Genomic DNA, 17327 nt, shown 5'->3' on the forward strand with positions numbered 1-17327 from the left:
GTCTCTGATGCAACCGTGTGTGTTTCAAAAGGTAGGGCCCCAGAGAGCTGTTCTAGCTTCACCACAAGAGCCCTGGGAATAAGAAGCAGGTTCCGACCTTTGGATGATACTGAGCTTGGGAGCAGGGGAAAGCTGCCTCTCAGGGGAGCTTTTTAGTAGACTAAGCTTTGGTTTGGTTTTGGGGACTCCTGCAAGTTCAGTTCATTTGGTGTATCATCTCTTGACAGTTTGAAAATAACAGTAGTCTTCTACTTGGATTTACAAATATGGGGGGGTGTGCTGCAGTGTTACACAATCTAAATTTCTGGAAGACTGCACCAGCTGCTGGAACCCTTAGCTGCTTCAGCCACCTATAATAGATCATGTCTCATCGTTTTGTGATTTGATGACACTCATCTGCGTTACTTAATATTTTCTGCTGGATCTGAATGTCTTGACTGACACGAACACGAAACAACATCTCCTTGAGCTGTTTTGTGACCTGCCAAAAACATGGCTGGAGCATAAATGGTGCAGATGAACTCTGGGAGAGTTCTGGCTCCAGAGGCTGGTGCAGTAGATTTGGAGACCCAACTATTATGCTCAGGTCTCCCAGGGTTGAACCAGTGCAAAACACTTGTTTGTATTTGGATGCAATGGTTCCCTTATTCTTCTGTGTCAGGTTATACAAAGGGGAAACGGGGAGGATTGTGGTAAGTGCCGCTGACGGCTTCTGTTCTGCTGAGCTGCTTGCTATTCCTACTCCCATACATCCTCACTTGTAGGCTGTAGAAGAGATCCTTTGTTGCAGGAGTGAGCACTCAGTGCTAAAAAGCACTACATAGCCTTTTGGATAGCCATGTGTCCATCCCCGCCCCCCCCCCCTTTATAATTCCCTCTTCGCATATATTTCCTTTTACAACTTTCAAAAGGAAATATATGTGGAGAAGGAATCTCTGTTAAAGGGGGAGATGGACGGACACATGGCTACATGACAGGAAATACATGAAGCATGCCTGAAACTGAAATGGCTTGCATTTACAGTGGTGCCCCGCAAGACGAAAACAAGACGAAAAACAAAAGGGTTTTCCGTTTTTTGAGTCGTTCCGCAAGACAAATTTCCCTATGGGCTTGCTTCGCAAGACGAAACGTCTTGCGAGTTCGTTTCCTTCTTCTTAAAGCCGCTAAGCCGCTAATAGCCGTGCTTTGCAAGACGAAAAAACCACAAGACGAAGAGACTCGTGGAACGGATTAATTTCGTCTTGCGAGGCACCACTGTATCTTCCTAGTGTGCTTCAGTGCCAGTTGTAGAACCTCTTGACTACTTGGTAACTTTACAAGTTTCTAATCCAAAGCTCAGCCTTGCCTACTCAGAAGAAAAGTCATAGAAGGGTTGCTGGAGCATGGTGCAACAGCCTGGTCTCTATTGATCTTGAAATGCAAAACACTCATTGTATACAGCAGCTAAGAACAGGTGTGAATGGCCTACTGTAGCAGGAAATGAAGGGGAGTAGGTACTTACTGAATAAACTATTAGTATGGATCACATCTTCCATTTACAGTAAGGATGTTTCTGTGCTAGTTACTGCCCTGTGATCAGTTGAAGTAGGTGCTAGCCATGTGGCTTGGGCATTTTTGTGAGCTGCATCCTTTGGCCTACGCTGGGCCCTGCTAGCCAAGGGCTATTAAACACATACATGTTCATTGATTAATGAATGCACCATCATACACACGATTTTCCAAAGGAATTTGCAACTAAGCTGCAAGTCATCAAATGACGTATATGTGTGTGTGAACTAGCTCTGAGAAAATCCTGCAAAGGACACGGTGATGGACCAGCAGCATAAATCTTTATTTTTACGTAGAGATACCTAGCTTTGCACTTTATTTAGTGGTAGCTGCCTTTATCACTTCATCCACTACACTGCAGGATTTGGTAAAAATGGTGTCTGGTGGTTCTTCCCCAAGGATCTGGAAATAAATGGAATGAAGAGCTCTTGGGCACATCTGGAGCCAGCTACTTACAGAGGAGACTTTTCTGTTGCTACCACCGGGTATAGAAAGCCTGAGCATGCCTCTGTTTATAAGGAATTATGCCAAGCACGCAGCAGAAAACAACACTTGCTGCTGACCCACCCCCACGCTGGGGTAGACATGGACAATGAAAGGAAGCCTGCCCAGTTTTAGGAGGGCTTGGAGTAGGTATGGCCATCACTAGACCTTGGTGCAGCTGTTAAAATTTTCCCATGGGATAGTCCCAAAGAAAAGAAAAAGCAGCAAATTGCTGTGGGGGCCAAATGTGTTCTGTGCCCCCACTCATGGGGTGAAAGAACACACAAACCTGTGTCCCTAACTGTAGCCTCTTTGCTCAGTTTAACTTAATGGTTCCTATAGAGGTCTTGTGCAAAACAGGCCACATCTACTGTCACAGCTAACGGGAGACAAAAATCTTCCTTGACCCCAGCTGCTCTAGAGCAAGACGTTTACTTTCTGCTTAGATTAGGTTTGGCTTAATTCACATCTGATAGAATTGCAGAAAAAAGCAAAGAAAGCTTTGTTGACCTATAAGAAGAGATGCAAAAATCCAGTTTAGTAATATATTGAGGTGCATCTTCAAACCCATCAATATCAAATTGAGCCTAATCCGATTGAACTGAAGTTTTGTAGGAGTTAACATATTGAACACCAACGGAGTAGCCACAAAGTTTATATTCCATCGAGCCAACTTTTTTTCTTCCTACCCCCTGCATTGCTTAACAACCAGCCTAATGGAAGAATTTTGGAGAGCTCAAAAGCATTCTCACTATTTTGTAAGAGTTTCTTTGGTAAAGACGTCCAACTAGATTTTATACCTTGCCTTAGTCTTTCCTTTTGTCATCAGCATGGATGGGGCTTTGCTCCCTTCTAGAAGGGGGGTGTCTCCTTGTCATTCTTCAGCTGCCCTTGGGCATCTAAGGGGAGCTAGCAGCTCCCATCAGATAGAGCTGCTCCTGGAAAGCAGCTTTCAGTGGCTTCTTTAGAGCAAGAAGCAGACCTGGTGCAGTACCTAACCAGCTCTTCTTCTTGGCAGTTCTGATGAGTGTCCAAGATAAACTGCGCTTTGACACTTAACATTCAAAATCAGGAGAAACTGCTAGTGGCAAACTGGAAGAAGTTAGGGGAAATCATTTTGCGTAGTCAAGGATGAACAGGACAGCATCCTTTTAAGTTCTTTGATATCTGCCATCCTGCTTCAAGGAAGGGAATTGTAGCAAATGATCTACTAGAGGGCTCTTCTGCTTATGATCCTATTACTTGGTTGAGGAGTGAGTGCATTTGAGATTTTGCATTCTAGTACAACTTTTTCACAAGCATTTCTGGAAGACCTCCTCCCTGAAATAAGAAGATTGGGGTCTAATGTGGCTGTTTCCAACCTCCTGCCCTTTTGACTTAATGCTTCCTGCCTCACTGCCTATTGGACACAACCTTTCAAATGGCCCTGTTAGTAGGCAAGAGAGAGTCTTTCTGAAAGGACTGCATTGGCTGCTTGTCCACATCAGAAGCAAATAAGCTGCCCTCTTGCAAAGTTGCCAGGACTTCCAGGCCTGGATTCTGTGGGAAAGGACAAGGAAGGGGGCCCAGCCAAGTTCTCTGAGACCTACATGCCGAAGTAGGCTTTTCTGTAGGTAGTGGGTGAAGACGGGCTCACACAGTGTATAGTAAGTGTCAAGCCGGTTCTGGATGATTTTATCATGGTCATCCACCCTCTCGCCCATCTGGCTTCGGATCAGCAGTCGCTGGACCATAGTCTCCGTTGAGCAGTCAAGCACTATCACGATGTTGGGTGCACGCCCCACCTGCAACATGAAACATACAACTCGGCTGTTAATTGTTTTGCATTGGGTGTGCAAAGCTGTTGTGCATAGGAACTGAGGAGCCTAGCCAGAATTCAGGGCAGGCATGGAGAGGAGCAGATTTCTTTATTCATTTCAATTACCGTATTTTTCGCCCCATAGGACGCACTTTTTCCCCTCCAAAAATGAAGGGGAAATGTGTGTGCATCCTATGGGGCGAATGCAGGCTTTCGCTGAAGCCTGGAGAGCGAGGGGTCGGTGCGCACCAACCCCTCTCGCTCTCCAGGCTTCGCGCAGATCTCCGCAAGCCATGGGAGCCCGTGCCGGGCTCCCACGGCTTGCGGAGAGTTGCCTGCATGCCGAAGGCTGGGCGCGCTGAGCTCAGCGTGCCCAGGCTTCGCGCAGCTCTCCGCGAGGCGCGGGAGCCTGGTGCTGGGCTCTCGTGGCTTGTGAAGAGTTGCCTGTTATGGGGGCTGGGGTCGGGGGAAGCTCGGGCTTCCCCCGCCCCAGCCCCGCACCTGGGGGGGGGAATTATTTCCCCCCCTTTATTTCCCCCCGAAAAAACTAGGTGCGCCCTATGGGACAGTGCGTCCTATAGGGCAAAAAATACGGTATATCCCACCTTTATCTCCGTGCAGGGCCCAAGGCAGCTCACGGCATGAATTAAAACAGATAACAGTGAAAAACACACATTATAAAATTTTAAAACATTAAGTAAAAACAGTGCTGAAAACATTTAAAAGCACAACAGCAAAGAGAAAATATGGCCCAGCCACTCCCAGAAGACACACACTGCCACAACAACCAGCTAGTGGCCAGAAGCCTGTCTGAGCAAAAGCCTGCTGGCAAAAGGAATGCAAATCAGGAGCTAGCCTAGAAAGGGAGTTCCACGGTGCAGCCACCAAGAAGGCTGTCTCCATCGAAGTCCATATTGCTTCTACAAGCCAGTCAGATGCTTGTAAAAGCCCCAAAGCAGAGTATATGAAGGCCACAGCTCTGCCTGCTGTTCTCCCCCAGCAACTGATCTTCAGAGGTATACTGCCTCTATGTGAAATTCCATTTAGACATCATTTACTAGTCACTGATAGGCCCCAACCATGAATTCATCTAATGTTCTAAGCCAGGGATCAGCAAGGCTTACCGGCACGGGCTGGATCACTCCCACGGAGATCCTCCATGGGCAGGGCCAGCCTGGTGCAGCACAATGCCAGAAATCATGTCTGCGGCACCGGAAATCACTTCTGCACATGCCCAGATGCCGGAAATCATGCCTGCGCAGAATCGATTTCTGGTGCCGCGGACATGCGCAGATGCGATTTCCAGCGTCTGGGCATGCGCAGATTTCCGGATCTATGGAAAAGTGTCCTGTGCCACGCTGCACTGGTTTAGCGCAGCGCGGGGGGCTCGCCGAGTGGGCGGCTTGGTTCTGGGGCGGCTCATGGGCCTTAGGTTGCCGACCTCTGTTCTAAGCTCATAGAAGCCAATAGGATTTAGGAAACAAGGTTATAGATTCATTGTTTAGGGCAAAATGATAAAAAGGGGGGTCACAGTATTGGGCAGCACAGCAATAGGAGCTGAGTGGGGGAGGACGCAAGCAGGTGCTTTCTCTGAGCATGATTTCATACGAAGTGGCACATGAAACCTCTGGAGGCAACCTTTAAGGCACAGTACGGCATTTGGTCTGAGATCCAGCTGTAAGGAGTTAGCTGCTGGTCTGGCTGACACCCCCACCCAATCTGTACTAAACATTTGATGTGAAATAGGCAAACTTCTGTAGGCAAAACACAGTTATGAATGTGGTGTCCTACGTGACAACATGCTGGTCTCGTAAGGTTAGAACTTCTCAGCTCAGAATGATCTGGAGGTTCAGTTCCTTCTCTGAGCTTGCAGTGACAGGGATAGAATGCCTCTCACAAACAGTACGGTAAAGGTAAAGGTACCCCTGCCCGTACGGTCCAGTCTTGACAGACTCTAGGGTTGTGCACCCATCTCACTCAAGAGGCCGGGGGCCAGCGCTGTCCGCAGACACTTCCAGGTCATGTGGCCAGCGTGACAAAGTTGCATCTGGCAAGCCAGCGCAGTACACGGAAATGCCGTTTACCTTCCCGCCAGTAAGCGGTCCCTATTTATCTACTTGCACCCGGGGGTGCTTTCGAACTGCTAGGTTGGCAGGTGCTGGGACCGAGCAACGGGAGCGCACCCCGCCGCGGGGATTCGAACCGCCGACCTTTCGATCGGCAAGCCCTAGGCGCTGAGGCTTTTACCCACAGCGCCACCCGCATCCCAATTGTCCAAATTATAAAGACCTGTGAGAGCTGAAAAACAAAGATAAAGCCCACGCAAAAAGGACCAGACCCTTCGAGCTATACAGTCAAACCTCACTTCCCAAACACCTCCATTGTTGAACGTTTTGGCTCCCGAACACCGAAAACCCAGAAGTAAGTGTTCCGGTTTTCAAACGTTTTTCAGAAGCCGAACATCCAACACTGCTTCCGCTTGAGTGCCACAAGCTCTTGCAGCCAATCGGAAGCCGTGCCGTGGTTGTCGAACGTTTCAGAAGCCGAATGGGCTGGAACGGATTACGTTCAACAACCAAGGTTTGACTGTACTTGATTTTCACAGCATCACCTGACTAGGGATTTGCATTTTTGCTTTCCAACCAGCTTTTAATTTAGCATATAACCCAACAAAGCAGTTACAAGCACAGGATTATTGCATCTCCGCTATCTATACTGAGCTGTTTCCCCCTAGCCCTCTCTGAGTTTGAAACAGAACCCAAAGATCTGGCACGCAACCATTCAGCCACTGGACTATTGGGAATGTATTCCTTGCCAACCCACAAGTTACCCATTTGATGTTGCACATCTCAACCTGAGAGGCTCTGGAGCATTTCCTTCCTTGGCACAGGTCAAGCCCCTCTTTCCCTTTCACCTCCCACTCAGCGGCCACACTTACCACTTCTTCAAATAGTTTGGCCTGATGGATTTCCCGGGGGAAGCCTTCAACAAAGAATCCTTTGACGTTTTCGGCTTTTAGCATGTTGTCAGTAAGCAGTTCCAAGATGTAGCCCTGGAAAGACAGTCATCTCCATTGTCAAAGAGCTTTATTACACCAGATAAAGGCAACAATAAACCACCCAACTTAGCGCTGTTTCATCCACCTTTCTGATGTCCTCTGAGGGTCTCAATCTCTGGCCATATTTAAGTCCTTGCAAAGAGCCTTTTAGGTTTCAGTCCAGAAAGAACTAACCTATGGGAGCAGTTTCCCACTATAATAGAGTAGACCGCATCCCAGCAGGCAGCCTGCTTGTGAAGTACTGTGCAAGCAAACCATTGGCAGTAGCCATAAACATTTAGCCAACACTAACTGGGCAAATTCAGGAAACTGGTCTGAGCTTAGCAAGGCAACCAAGCCCTGGATTCAGTGTGATTTTCACTGTAGCGTTCAGAAAGGGAGAATTAAAATATGTGTGTGAGAGAGAAAGAGAGACCGGCTGCAGTTGTGTTCAGGTGGTGGGGGCTCCCCCTTGAAAGTACAATACTTGTCACTTCTGTTCCAGTGTGCTCCACAATCAACACTCTTCTGCTCTTGCTATTCAGAAGAACAGCTGAAAGGGTGGCCACGGAACTGATCAAGTGATGTTCCCATTGTTGTAGGAATGCGGGTGGAACATGGAGGTAATTCAGCATCCTGTCTCACACTCTGGCCAACCAGATGCCCTCAGGAAGACCGCAGGAGAGCAACAGCCTTATTGCCCTTGCTTCAAAGCAGCAAATACTCTCACGCATAATCAAAACGAAAAAATTTTTTCCTTCCAGTAGCACCTTAAAGACCAACTAAGTTAGTTCTTGGAATGAGCTTTCGTGTGCATGCACACTTCTTCAGATACACTGAAACAGAAGTTGCCAGATCCTTCTATATAGTGAGAAGGTGGGGAAGGGTATTCCTCAGAAGGGTGGTGGGAATGGGTGATTGGCAGATAGCTGTGATGAGCCTGTTGACGACTCTTAACGACTGCAATAGGTCTTACAGGAAAAAGCAAGGGGTGAGAAGGTGAAAAATGGCTTTGTCATGTATAATGAGATAAGAATCCAATGTCTTTGTTCAGACCAGGTCTCTCCATGGTTTTAAGTTTGGTAATGAGTTGCAATTCAGCAGCTTCTCTTTCCAGTCTGTTGGCAGACCAACACGGCTACCTATCTGTAACTCTCACGCATAATGTCTCTGAAACTACCTATTTCACTTAAGCATCATAGCTCTCCATAATTCTCTCCATGACTTTGTCTAAAGGTAAGTCCAGTTGCGAACTATTCTGGGGTTGCGGCGCTCATCTTGCTTTACTGGCCGAGGGACTGGTCATGTGGTCAGCATGACTAAGCCGCTTCTGGCAAACCAGAGCAGCGCACGGAAACGCCGTTTACCTTCCCGCCGGAGTGGTACCTATTTATCTACTTACACTTTGACGTGCTTTCAAACTGCTAGGTTGGCAGGAGCTGGGACAGAGCAACAGGAGCTCACCCCGTCGCTGGGATTCGAATCGTCAACCTTCCAATCAGCAAGCCCTTAAAGCCTTTCGCTCTTAGATGCCTTATAAATGTATGGCACATAAAATATCCCAGGGTGTGGTCTGAATGTATATAACACCACCACCTGGCTGAAGTTAAGCAGATCAGATCAGTGGCTGGATGACTGAGCCCTTGGGAACTTCCTTGGGCTCCATGGCAAAAGAAAGGCAGGATAAAGATGTAAATAAATATAAGAGCCCCTACTGAATTAGAGCAAGAGACCATCAAGTCTAGCATTAAAAATGTTCATTAAAAAAGAAACCAGAAAGATCATAGCTTTAAATCCTGTTATTCAGTGCTGTTATACTTAATTTTCTTTCATTTAATATTTTTTAAAGTCTAATTCCAGCATCATTCATTGTTTGGAAGATTGCAAAAAAAAGAAAAGACTTAAATTAGATCTATTTAAAAATTTGCAACAAATTCCAGCTCAATTTTCCAGCCAATTTCCACCCAAAACATCATGTATTGTATATATGCAAGTTAGCTAAATTCAGCATGTGACGCTTTGCTATGCCCAAGGGGCATGATGAACATTTTAGTTGAAGCACATGCCAAAATGGGAGTTGAAGGTATTTGGACCAGGGTCAGAGGGGAATAAAAGAGCAAACTGGTTCTGGAATATAAATCTAGTGAAATCAGCAGGAGAGGGCAGAACGTTCAGGGTTTGAGTCTGAGACAAATCAGTCAGTCTCCTAGTTGAGAAAGCTATCATTGGCAGGGAAAACTTCCAAAAGGCAGTCTCATACTAACAACTGCTGCTGAGTTGATCCTAGAGAAAGTGAAATACTAATAGATAAGTACTGGTAGATACATTTCACTGGTCCAAATTCTAGGCATAGGAATCTAATTTATATTCTTTATAAAAATAATCCATCTATATTCAAATGGGAACAAACTCTCATTGATATTAATGTATCACTGCTGCTGAAACTCCCAAATGGTCAGATTTCTGGAAGACACAGCAAAAAGAATAAGCCTTTCACAAAAATGGTATTAGTTCATTAGCAGCATAAACTTATGCATTTCTGCTTGGAAGTAAATTCTATTGAGTCCAATGAGACTTAACTTCCAGGTAAGGCTATGCAGTGGTACCTTGGTTTACAACCATAATCCATTCCGGAGGTCCGTTTGTAAACCCAAACGGGTTGTAACCCAAGGCGCACTTTTGCCAATGGGGCTTCATAAAAAAAATTATTCGTAATCCAAAAAAAATGGGTTGTAATCTAAAAAAAGGTTGCAAACTGGGACACGCACTTCCTGGTTTGACGTGTTTGTAATCCAAAATGTATGCAAACCAAGGCGTATGCAAACCAAGGTACCGTGGACGCTCGGGTTGCGAATGTGATCCATATGGGAAGCACGTTTGCAACCCGCAGCGTCCGCAACCCACAGTGCTGGTCTGCGCATGTGCGGGTTGTGATTCGGCACTTCTGCGCATGCGCAAAGTGTGATTTAGCGCTTCTGCACATGCACAAGTGCCAAAACCTGGAAGTAACCCGTTCCGGTACTTCCGGGTTTGGTGCAGTGCGCAACCCAAAATAGCGCAACCCCAAGCGTCTGTAACCCGAGGTATGACTGTACCACTGTATAGGATTGCAGCCTTAATAGTAGAAGGCATGCTCACAGTGTGGACGGGGAGGCATGTGCAGGCAAGCCCCACTCCCAATATCTTCATACAAGTCCCTGACCTTCCCCAGGTACACAAGGAATGTTTGCAGGGGCTTCTACATAAGTTCCTTCGGATGCAAGCAGAACCTTCCTTGCAGCCCAGGACCCTTATAAAGCAGGGTGCCTTATTGCATGGAGCGGTCTACTCCTGTTCACATGCAGAATGTCAGTTCAAACATGTTACTTTTTAAATACTTACTTTGGTTGTTTTTGTATGGCTGTGACTGGGCCATATAGATCCTTCTGTTTCTCCTTCATGGGTTTAATTATCCGAAACACTACATGCCCAGTGCTTAAAATGGTTATCTAATCTAATGGAAAGGGGTTCTGCAGGTGGCAGGTGTGAGGACTTCTTACCGAGGGCACCAGAGCACCTTTCAGGATGATGTCCCTAATGGTCTTTCCTTTCCGGGTGGGCCTGCTGGCTTCCGCTCGCAGCAGCTCTCCGATGCCAACGTGGTAGAAATCATACTTGCTAGCCAGCCGGTGACCCTGTATCTGCTTGCCGCAACCTGGACCACCTACCATAAAAATGATGATGGGACTCTGCAGCTTCTCTGCAGTGAAAGAAAGCAAGGTATAAGAAAGGGGACTTTCTACTTAGCAATAAAGTGGAAGAATTAAATCACTGCAATCTGCAACAGGCAGCCCTGTTCAGGGAAGCTTTTAATATGTGACATTTTAGTTTATTTTTCATCTTTGTTGGAAGCCGCCCAGAGTGGCTGGGGAAACCCAGCCAGATGGGCGGGGTACAAATAATAAATTATTATTATTATTATTATTATTATTATTATTATTATTATTATTAATCTGGGGTTGAGGCAGCCCTTCCAATAAGCAGCGTGGGGGTGGCCACCTTAGGTGGAACATTTTGAATGGCTTCAAGGCATTAAACACAGGTTCAACATTTTGGTCTTACAGACCTTTTTGTTTTCTAAATATAACAACAACAACAACCACCTTTATTACAGTCCAGAGACCCAACAAATTGTTACAAAGCAATACACAATTCATACAGCCGACCTCCAGGTTAAACAAGCATTTTGTTCAGAATATAGGGATCACTGGTTCTTGCAACCACCGATAAAAACTTTGCATTTTTAAAAATATACTATTGAAATATACCTATTTATGGGCAGTGTTACAGCTGAGTGCAGATGCTACATTACTGTGAAGATCTTGCTGGTAGATGGTGCCAATGTTATGACATAAATAAGAGAGTGGTCTTCAATCTCATGGAAGCAATGACATCCTCAGGTGCTGCTGGTCTGCAGGTTTTGGTACTGCCTTCTCTGCCTCATTAGACACCTGTTTGAACCCCCAGCAAGTCCTTCATTAGGTAGGTTGGTATGGGCTGGTTCAGGCAAAGGCAACCTTTGGCACTCCATATGTTTTGGCCTACAACTCCCATGATCCTTAGCTAACTGGACCAGTGGTCAGGGATGATGGGAATTGTAGTCCAAAACATCTTGAGGGCCAAAGGTTGCCTCTGCCTGGGCTAGTTTCTGTTGGGCTGTCCAAAATGGTTGAGTGCCAGAGGCCGAAAATCCAAACAGATTGCTAATTAACATGGGGCACAAGCTACCAGTCTGTTCTCCTTAGCAGCCCCCATTGAAACTAGCAATGCAAGAGCACCACTTTGGTTTGTGAATAGGAACAGGTACACTCTACCACAAGTGGAGCAAAAACTGCATCAGGAAGCAAAATGAGAGCTCCAAGGTAATGAAATGGGAGACAGGTCTGGTCCACAGGCAGGGCCGGGTTTAGGTTTGATGAGGCCCTAAGCTACTGAAGGTAATGGGGCCCTTTATATGTCCAGCTGTCCTTTATCAACAACAAATTGTGTTGAATATATGCTATATGGTCATTTATAGACCTAAGAGGTATCTAAAGCCATTTGCACATGCAGAATGTAGGCACCCTGCATATAGAAATGAGAAAACCAGTGATATTTTAGGGAGCAGGCTAGCAGGCGGGGGCCCATGACTTACATCATAGGAGCCTACACAACACAAAACACTGTTGCTGTATGTAGGTTTTATTTTATTTCTTTTTTATCTTATATTTTGGAAATGTACATCCAGGGTTTTTTTCCTTTACATTTTTTGGAGGGGCCCTAAGAGAGTGGGGCCCTAAGCTATAGCTTGTTTAGCTTATACGTAAATCCGGCACTGTACAGGGCACTTTTCACTGCAGAATTCTCTTGTGTAAACCCTGTTGGATGAACCAGAACTGTTGTGTTCATTCGTCTGCAACTTGTGCATAACTTTCTGATGGCTTGTGCCCTGGGCAGGGCTTGAGGTGGATCAGACCTGGGAGTAAAACCTAAGGGAAATATATTGACTTCTTGATAACATTGTTTTGAAAGCCTGCGGAATGCACAAAACAGAAGGAAATGCAACCAGTTACCTTGTAGTTCACGTTTCAAGGGCTTGATGGATTTTGGAAGGCTGCCCTGGCAAATCCCCATCCCTGTGGGCATCCAGGGATCTGCAGGTACTGGTCCAGCAACCTTCAAATTCCTGTAAAAAAATAATTTGGCCATTTCAGCTTAACTGATATGTGACTCCCCTGAGCTGTCTTTCTGATGTCACAGACATGTGATGTCATAGATTTTATGGCAAGCAAAACTGGGACAACTAGACTGAACTACTTTGGTAGGGGGACAGAGAACAGACGGTCAGAAGGGTTGGAGACAAACTGAGAAACTGGCATTTCATTCATATCTGGACTTAGTGTTCAGTTTGATACCGAAGAAAATAAACCATCTGATATAACCGAAGCTGGCTAGCAGAAAAGGAAATACCTGTCTCCTTTCCTCGATTGTAACTCCGGGGGAGGGGGGGGAGAGTAGGCTACTGAAGGCTGCATCATGGCAATTGCTATTATTGCATTGCAGAACAAGGCGAGTGCCGTTGGGTGAGTATGAAAGTAGTCTCAGCTTTGGCCTCCCTCAGCTGTTTCTTGTTTACACCTTTTGGACCCTCTTACATCAGGCTGCTTAAAAGTTATTCAGTCCTCAGTACTCTCTTCCTACATACGTTCTTGTAAAACCAGTTTGCTAGGATCTGCAAAGCGCTGTGCCAGACTGGACTTCTCAAGCCCTGACAATCACAGCTTGTGGAGCCTGGTGCACAGTGTCCCACAAGACTAGGGAATCAAGTGACTGTTGCTGTTTAGTTGTTTAGTCGTGTCCAACTCTTCATGACCCCATGGACCAGAGCACGCCAGGCACTCCTGTCTTCCACTGCCTCCCGCAGTTTGGTCAAACTCATGCTGGTAGCTTCGAGAACACTGTCCAACCATCTCGTCCTCTGTCGTCCCCTTCTCCTTGTGCCCTCCATCTTCCCCAACATCAGGGTCTTTTCCAGGGAGTCTTCTCTTCTCATGAGGTGGCCAAAGTCTTGGAGCCTCAGCTTCACGATCTGTCCTTCCAGTGAGCACTCAGGGCTGATTTCCTTAAGAATGGATAGATTTGATCTTCTTGCAGTCCATGGGACTCTCAAGAGTCTCCTCCAGCACCATAATTCAAAAGCATCAATTCTTCGGCAATCAGCCTTCTTTATGGTTCAGCTCTCACTTCCATACATCACTACTGGGAAAACCATACGGACCTTTGTTGGCAAGGTGATGTCTCTACTTTTTAAGATGCTGTCTAGGTTTGTCATTGCTTTTCTCCCAAGAAGCAGGTGTCTTTTAATTTCGTGGCTGCTGTCACCATCTACAGTGACTAGACACAGCTTTTTTGCACAGGGCTTTCAGGCCAGCCATGATGATGTAGGACGCACAGGACTTTGCTGGCTGGCACCGTGCTTCGCAGGCTCCTACGATTAGCTATAGGGCAGGTGTGTGTGGCTTTCTAAAGGTGACGCATTGACGAAATTTTTTTTGGGGGGGGAGAGACTTGGTGAGCCTAATCAGGCCCAGGGGCAAGAGATCCCCCACAACTACTCTAGAATGGTGCTGGTCACCAAAGAGCACACAAGGCCTTTGCTGGTTATGCAATCATCCGCCAGCTATAAAGTTCTGGCTTTGGGTAAATGTGCAGTGGGAACAACCCACCTTTGCACAGAGATGCACACAAACATGTTCATGGCAGGAGTTCTTTGCATGGTTTCCCTGTGGGACAGATGAATATAGGATAATACTGTATGTATTTGCTTCTGCAATCACATCAGAGAGGGACACACAAAAGAAATAAAAAGAACAAGCTGCTTCACACCATAGACCTAACTGCTGGTAAACCTGAAACCACATCAAAATGCAGTTGCCCACCATCAAGAAGACATTCACCTTTTAACATTTAGGTAATGTTAAGTGTGTTGTTAAGGGATGCGGGTGGCACTGTGGTCTAAACCACTGAGCCTCTTGGGCTTGCCGATCCAAGAGCTGCTCTGGTTTCGGTGTTCAGTTGCGCCTGAAGCGGCTTAGTCATGCTGGCCACATGACGTGGAAAAACTGTCTGCGGACAAACACAGGCTCCCTTGGCCTGTAAAGCGAGATGAGCGCCGCAACCCCAGAGTCGTTTATGACTGGACTTAACTGTCAGGGGTCCTTTACATTTTTTTTCTTTAAGTGTGTTGTTTGGCTCTCCAGCCAAAGAGGTACACAGATATACAGACAACCAGTGCCTTTTTTTTTCTTAAAAAATGTTTAGGGGTACTCTCTTCTTCCTACTCATGTTGAACTACTGCCCCTCAGTGAGGCCAAACTTAAAATTCACAAAATGTTTCAGGGTATGCGTCCCACTGTGTCCCCAGAAAAAAAGCACGGCAGACAACTGTGGTGGAGTGAATAAAATAATGTCTGACTGAGAGACCGGGGTTCAGGTCTATGAACAGGAGACTTGGTGCCAGCCACTCATTTATTTCTCCGTGTGTGTGTGTGCACACGCGCCTAGCCTACTGAAATAAAAAAAATTAAGGTCTTATATATATAATAAATGTTAGTGAATGTACCAAGCAAACACGTACATAAATATATAAACCACATGTCTGAAGCAGCACAGCAAAACAGCCCTGAAACCATTTTGACTCCCAAACTAACCAAATGATTTCTCTGGAAGGTCAAGGAAAGTGGAAAAGCCTCCCCATTGTCTTTTCATTCACAAATCCTGTCTTAAGGGTATGTCTGTGTATGAATAGGGTGAGCCTGTGACCTGGCTCAGGAACTAAGTATTAATCATTACAAAAGACTGGCCAGGCTCCCCAGGGTATCCAATCAAGTAAGCATTAACAAGTAACCTGCCAGACAGGAGCTAAACAACGACAGGAGATAAACAACGCACTGTAGGTATGATGTGTCGGGGGGGGTCTTGAGCTACACCCCTTCTGTGATGTATGTATGATGTTTCTGGGGATGGTCTTGGACTCCAGGGCTGGCAATTTAAAATGTCTGTATAAGGGTGGGCACACCTTGGTTCCGGGTCCTCCTTCTGCGTATGAAGGAGGCAACCTGTTGCAACAGTTCAATAAAGATCAGGCTTACTAGCTGCTTTGCTTCTCAATATTCTCTGGTTGGCCTCTGTTGTTTTCTCGATGGAGAACCTGCAAAGGACTCAATAATAATAATAATAATAATAATAATAATAATAATAATAATAATAATTTCATTTATACTCCGCCCTCCCCAGCCAAGGCCAGGCTCAGGGCTGCTAACAAGCAATAATAAAAACAAGTTGAATGAATACAACTTAAAAACATGATTAAAATACAACATTAAAACACTGAAACATTAAAATTAGGGCTCTTGTGTCCCCCATAAGGGAATAAGGGCAATTTTTCGTTTACACCACTACCCTACTGGGTTATTATGAGGCTTGAACAGGGTAATCCCAATATATGCTGCCCTGGCCTTGGAGAACAGGGATTTTTAAATCTGAAATTTAAAAACTAAACAGCAGTTGCGAACACCTTTCCTCTGACAGGCCAATAAAGACGACACTAATCCGCGATCATCTGCAACCTTGATAGACTCAGCCCGCATTCGGCGCGTCACAGGATTGCCCTTTAAGGCGAGAGGAGGTGCTCATTTACGCCACGCCCCTTCCGATGGGCGCGGTTTCCACAGCAACCGCCTCGGACTCCCCACTTCCGCTAAAAGGGAACCGGCGCTTCTGCGCATGCTCAGTTCAACGGCGGGTGTGGTCGCGGTCAAAGAGGTGCCTCACAAAGCTCCACGCAACCGCGACTTAAGGTTCCGGTTAGGATGCAACGCAAAAAGTAGGGGAAGTATTGCATCTAGAAATCCGCCGTGTGTGTTTTTTAAAGGAACAGTCACGGGCTCCCTTTCTTTGGAGATGATCCTACAAAATGTGCACGTGGTCATCTAGTAGAAGCCCAAATCTAGCAGTCAAAATTAAAAAATTGTCCAGTAGCACCTTCGACACTAACTCTTTTATTTTTTTTATTTATTTCGACTGCGTCAGACCAACACGGCTACCTATTGTTGTTGTTTAGTCGTTTAGTCGTGTCCAACTCTTTGTGACCCCCTGGACCAGAGCACGCCAGGCACTCCTGTCTTCCACTGCCTCCCGCAGTTGGGTCAAACTCATGCTGGTAGCTTCAAGAACACTGTCCAACCATCTCGTCCTCTGTCGTCCCCTTCTCCTTGTGCCCTCCATCTTTCCCAACATCAGGGTCTTCTCCAGGGAGTCTTCTCTTCTCATGAGGTGGCCAAAGTATTGGAGCTTCAGCTTCAGGATCTGTCCTTCCAGTGAGCACTCAGGGCTGATTTCCTTCAGAATAGATCGGTTTGATCTTCTTGCAGTCCATTGGACTCTCAAGAGTCTCCTCCAGCACCATAATTCAAAAGCATCAATTCTTCGGAGATCAGCCTTCTTTATGGTCCAGCTCTCACTTCCATACATCACTACTGGGAAAACCATGGCTTTTACTATACGGACCTTTGTTGGCAAGGTGATGTCTCTACTTTTAAGATGCTGTCTAGGTTTGTCATCGCTTTTCTCCCAAGAAGCAGGTGTCTTTTAATTTCATGGCTGCTGTCACCATCTGCAGTGATCATGGAGCCCAAGAAAGTAAAATCTCTCACTGTCTCCATTTCTTCCCCTTCTGTTTGCCAGGAGGTGATGGGACCAGTGGCCATGATCTACCTGAACCCAAAACTAGCAGCTTACATACTGTGTTTATGGAAGACAATCTTACTCGGCTACGCGTGATCGCCGAAGACGAAGAAGACCAAACAAAACTTGACGCATAAAAACGAGCTTTATTATAATTTTAAGTGCGATTTTTAATTATGTTAATGATTTATAACTGTT

At 46.0% G+C, this 17327-nt stretch overlaps 1 protein-coding gene across 5 annotated transcripts; it reads right to left on the minus strand.

The window, feature by feature from the left end:
- Nucleotides 1-1810: 1810 nt before the first annotated feature.
- LOC128405189 (adenylate kinase isoenzyme 1-like) lies at nt 1811-16751 on the minus strand. 5 transcript variants are annotated; one of them, XM_053371539.1, is made up of 8 exons: nt 15961-16745; nt 15336-15502; nt 14111-14167; nt 12458-12570; nt 10406-10605; nt 6768-6881; nt 3621-3815; nt 1811-1950 (listed from the first exon to the last, which is right to left on the minus strand). In XM_053371539.1, exons 3-8 carry the CDS (start codon nt 14158-14160, stop codon nt 1864-1866), a joined length of 759 nt encoding a protein of 252 aa, XP_053227514.1. In that variant the 5' UTR covers nt 14161-14167; nt 15336-15502; nt 15961-16745; the 3' UTR covers nt 1811-1863. The 5 variants fall into 5 exon arrangements, with proteins under 5 accessions (XP_053227514.1, XP_053227509.1, XP_053227511.1 ...); XM_053371534.1 differs by having other exon boundaries at nt 1811-3815; nt 15961-16751; XM_053371536.1 differs by lacking the exon at nt 14111-14167 and having other exon boundaries at nt 1811-3815; nt 15961-16748.
- Nucleotides 16752-17327: the final 576 nt, after the last annotated feature.

This window comes from Podarcis raffonei, chromosome 17, assembly GCF_027172205.1.
Source record: "Podarcis raffonei isolate rPodRaf1 chromosome 17, rPodRaf1.pri, whole genome shotgun sequence".
In the NCBI taxonomy this organism is placed as follows: Eukaryota; Metazoa; Chordata; class Lepidosauria; order Squamata; family Lacertidae; genus Podarcis; species Podarcis raffonei.

What these genes read in the sequence shown, in the direction of transcription:
- LOC128405189 (XM_053371534.1), bottom strand. Translation starts at nt 14,160, where the DNA reads ATGCAAAGAACTCCTGCCATGAACATGTTTGTGTGCATCTCTGTGCAA. An exon ending in GTGTGCATCTCTGTGCAAAG is followed by an intron (nt 12,571 to 14,110) that starts GTGGGTTGTTCC and finishes ATTTTTTTACAG; the next exon opens with GAATTTGAAGGTTGCTGGAC. An exon ending in CTTGAAACGTGAACTACAAG is followed by an intron (nt 10,606 to 12,457) that starts GTAACTGGTTGC and finishes CTTTCACTGCAG; the next exon opens with AGAAGCTGCAGAGTCCCATC.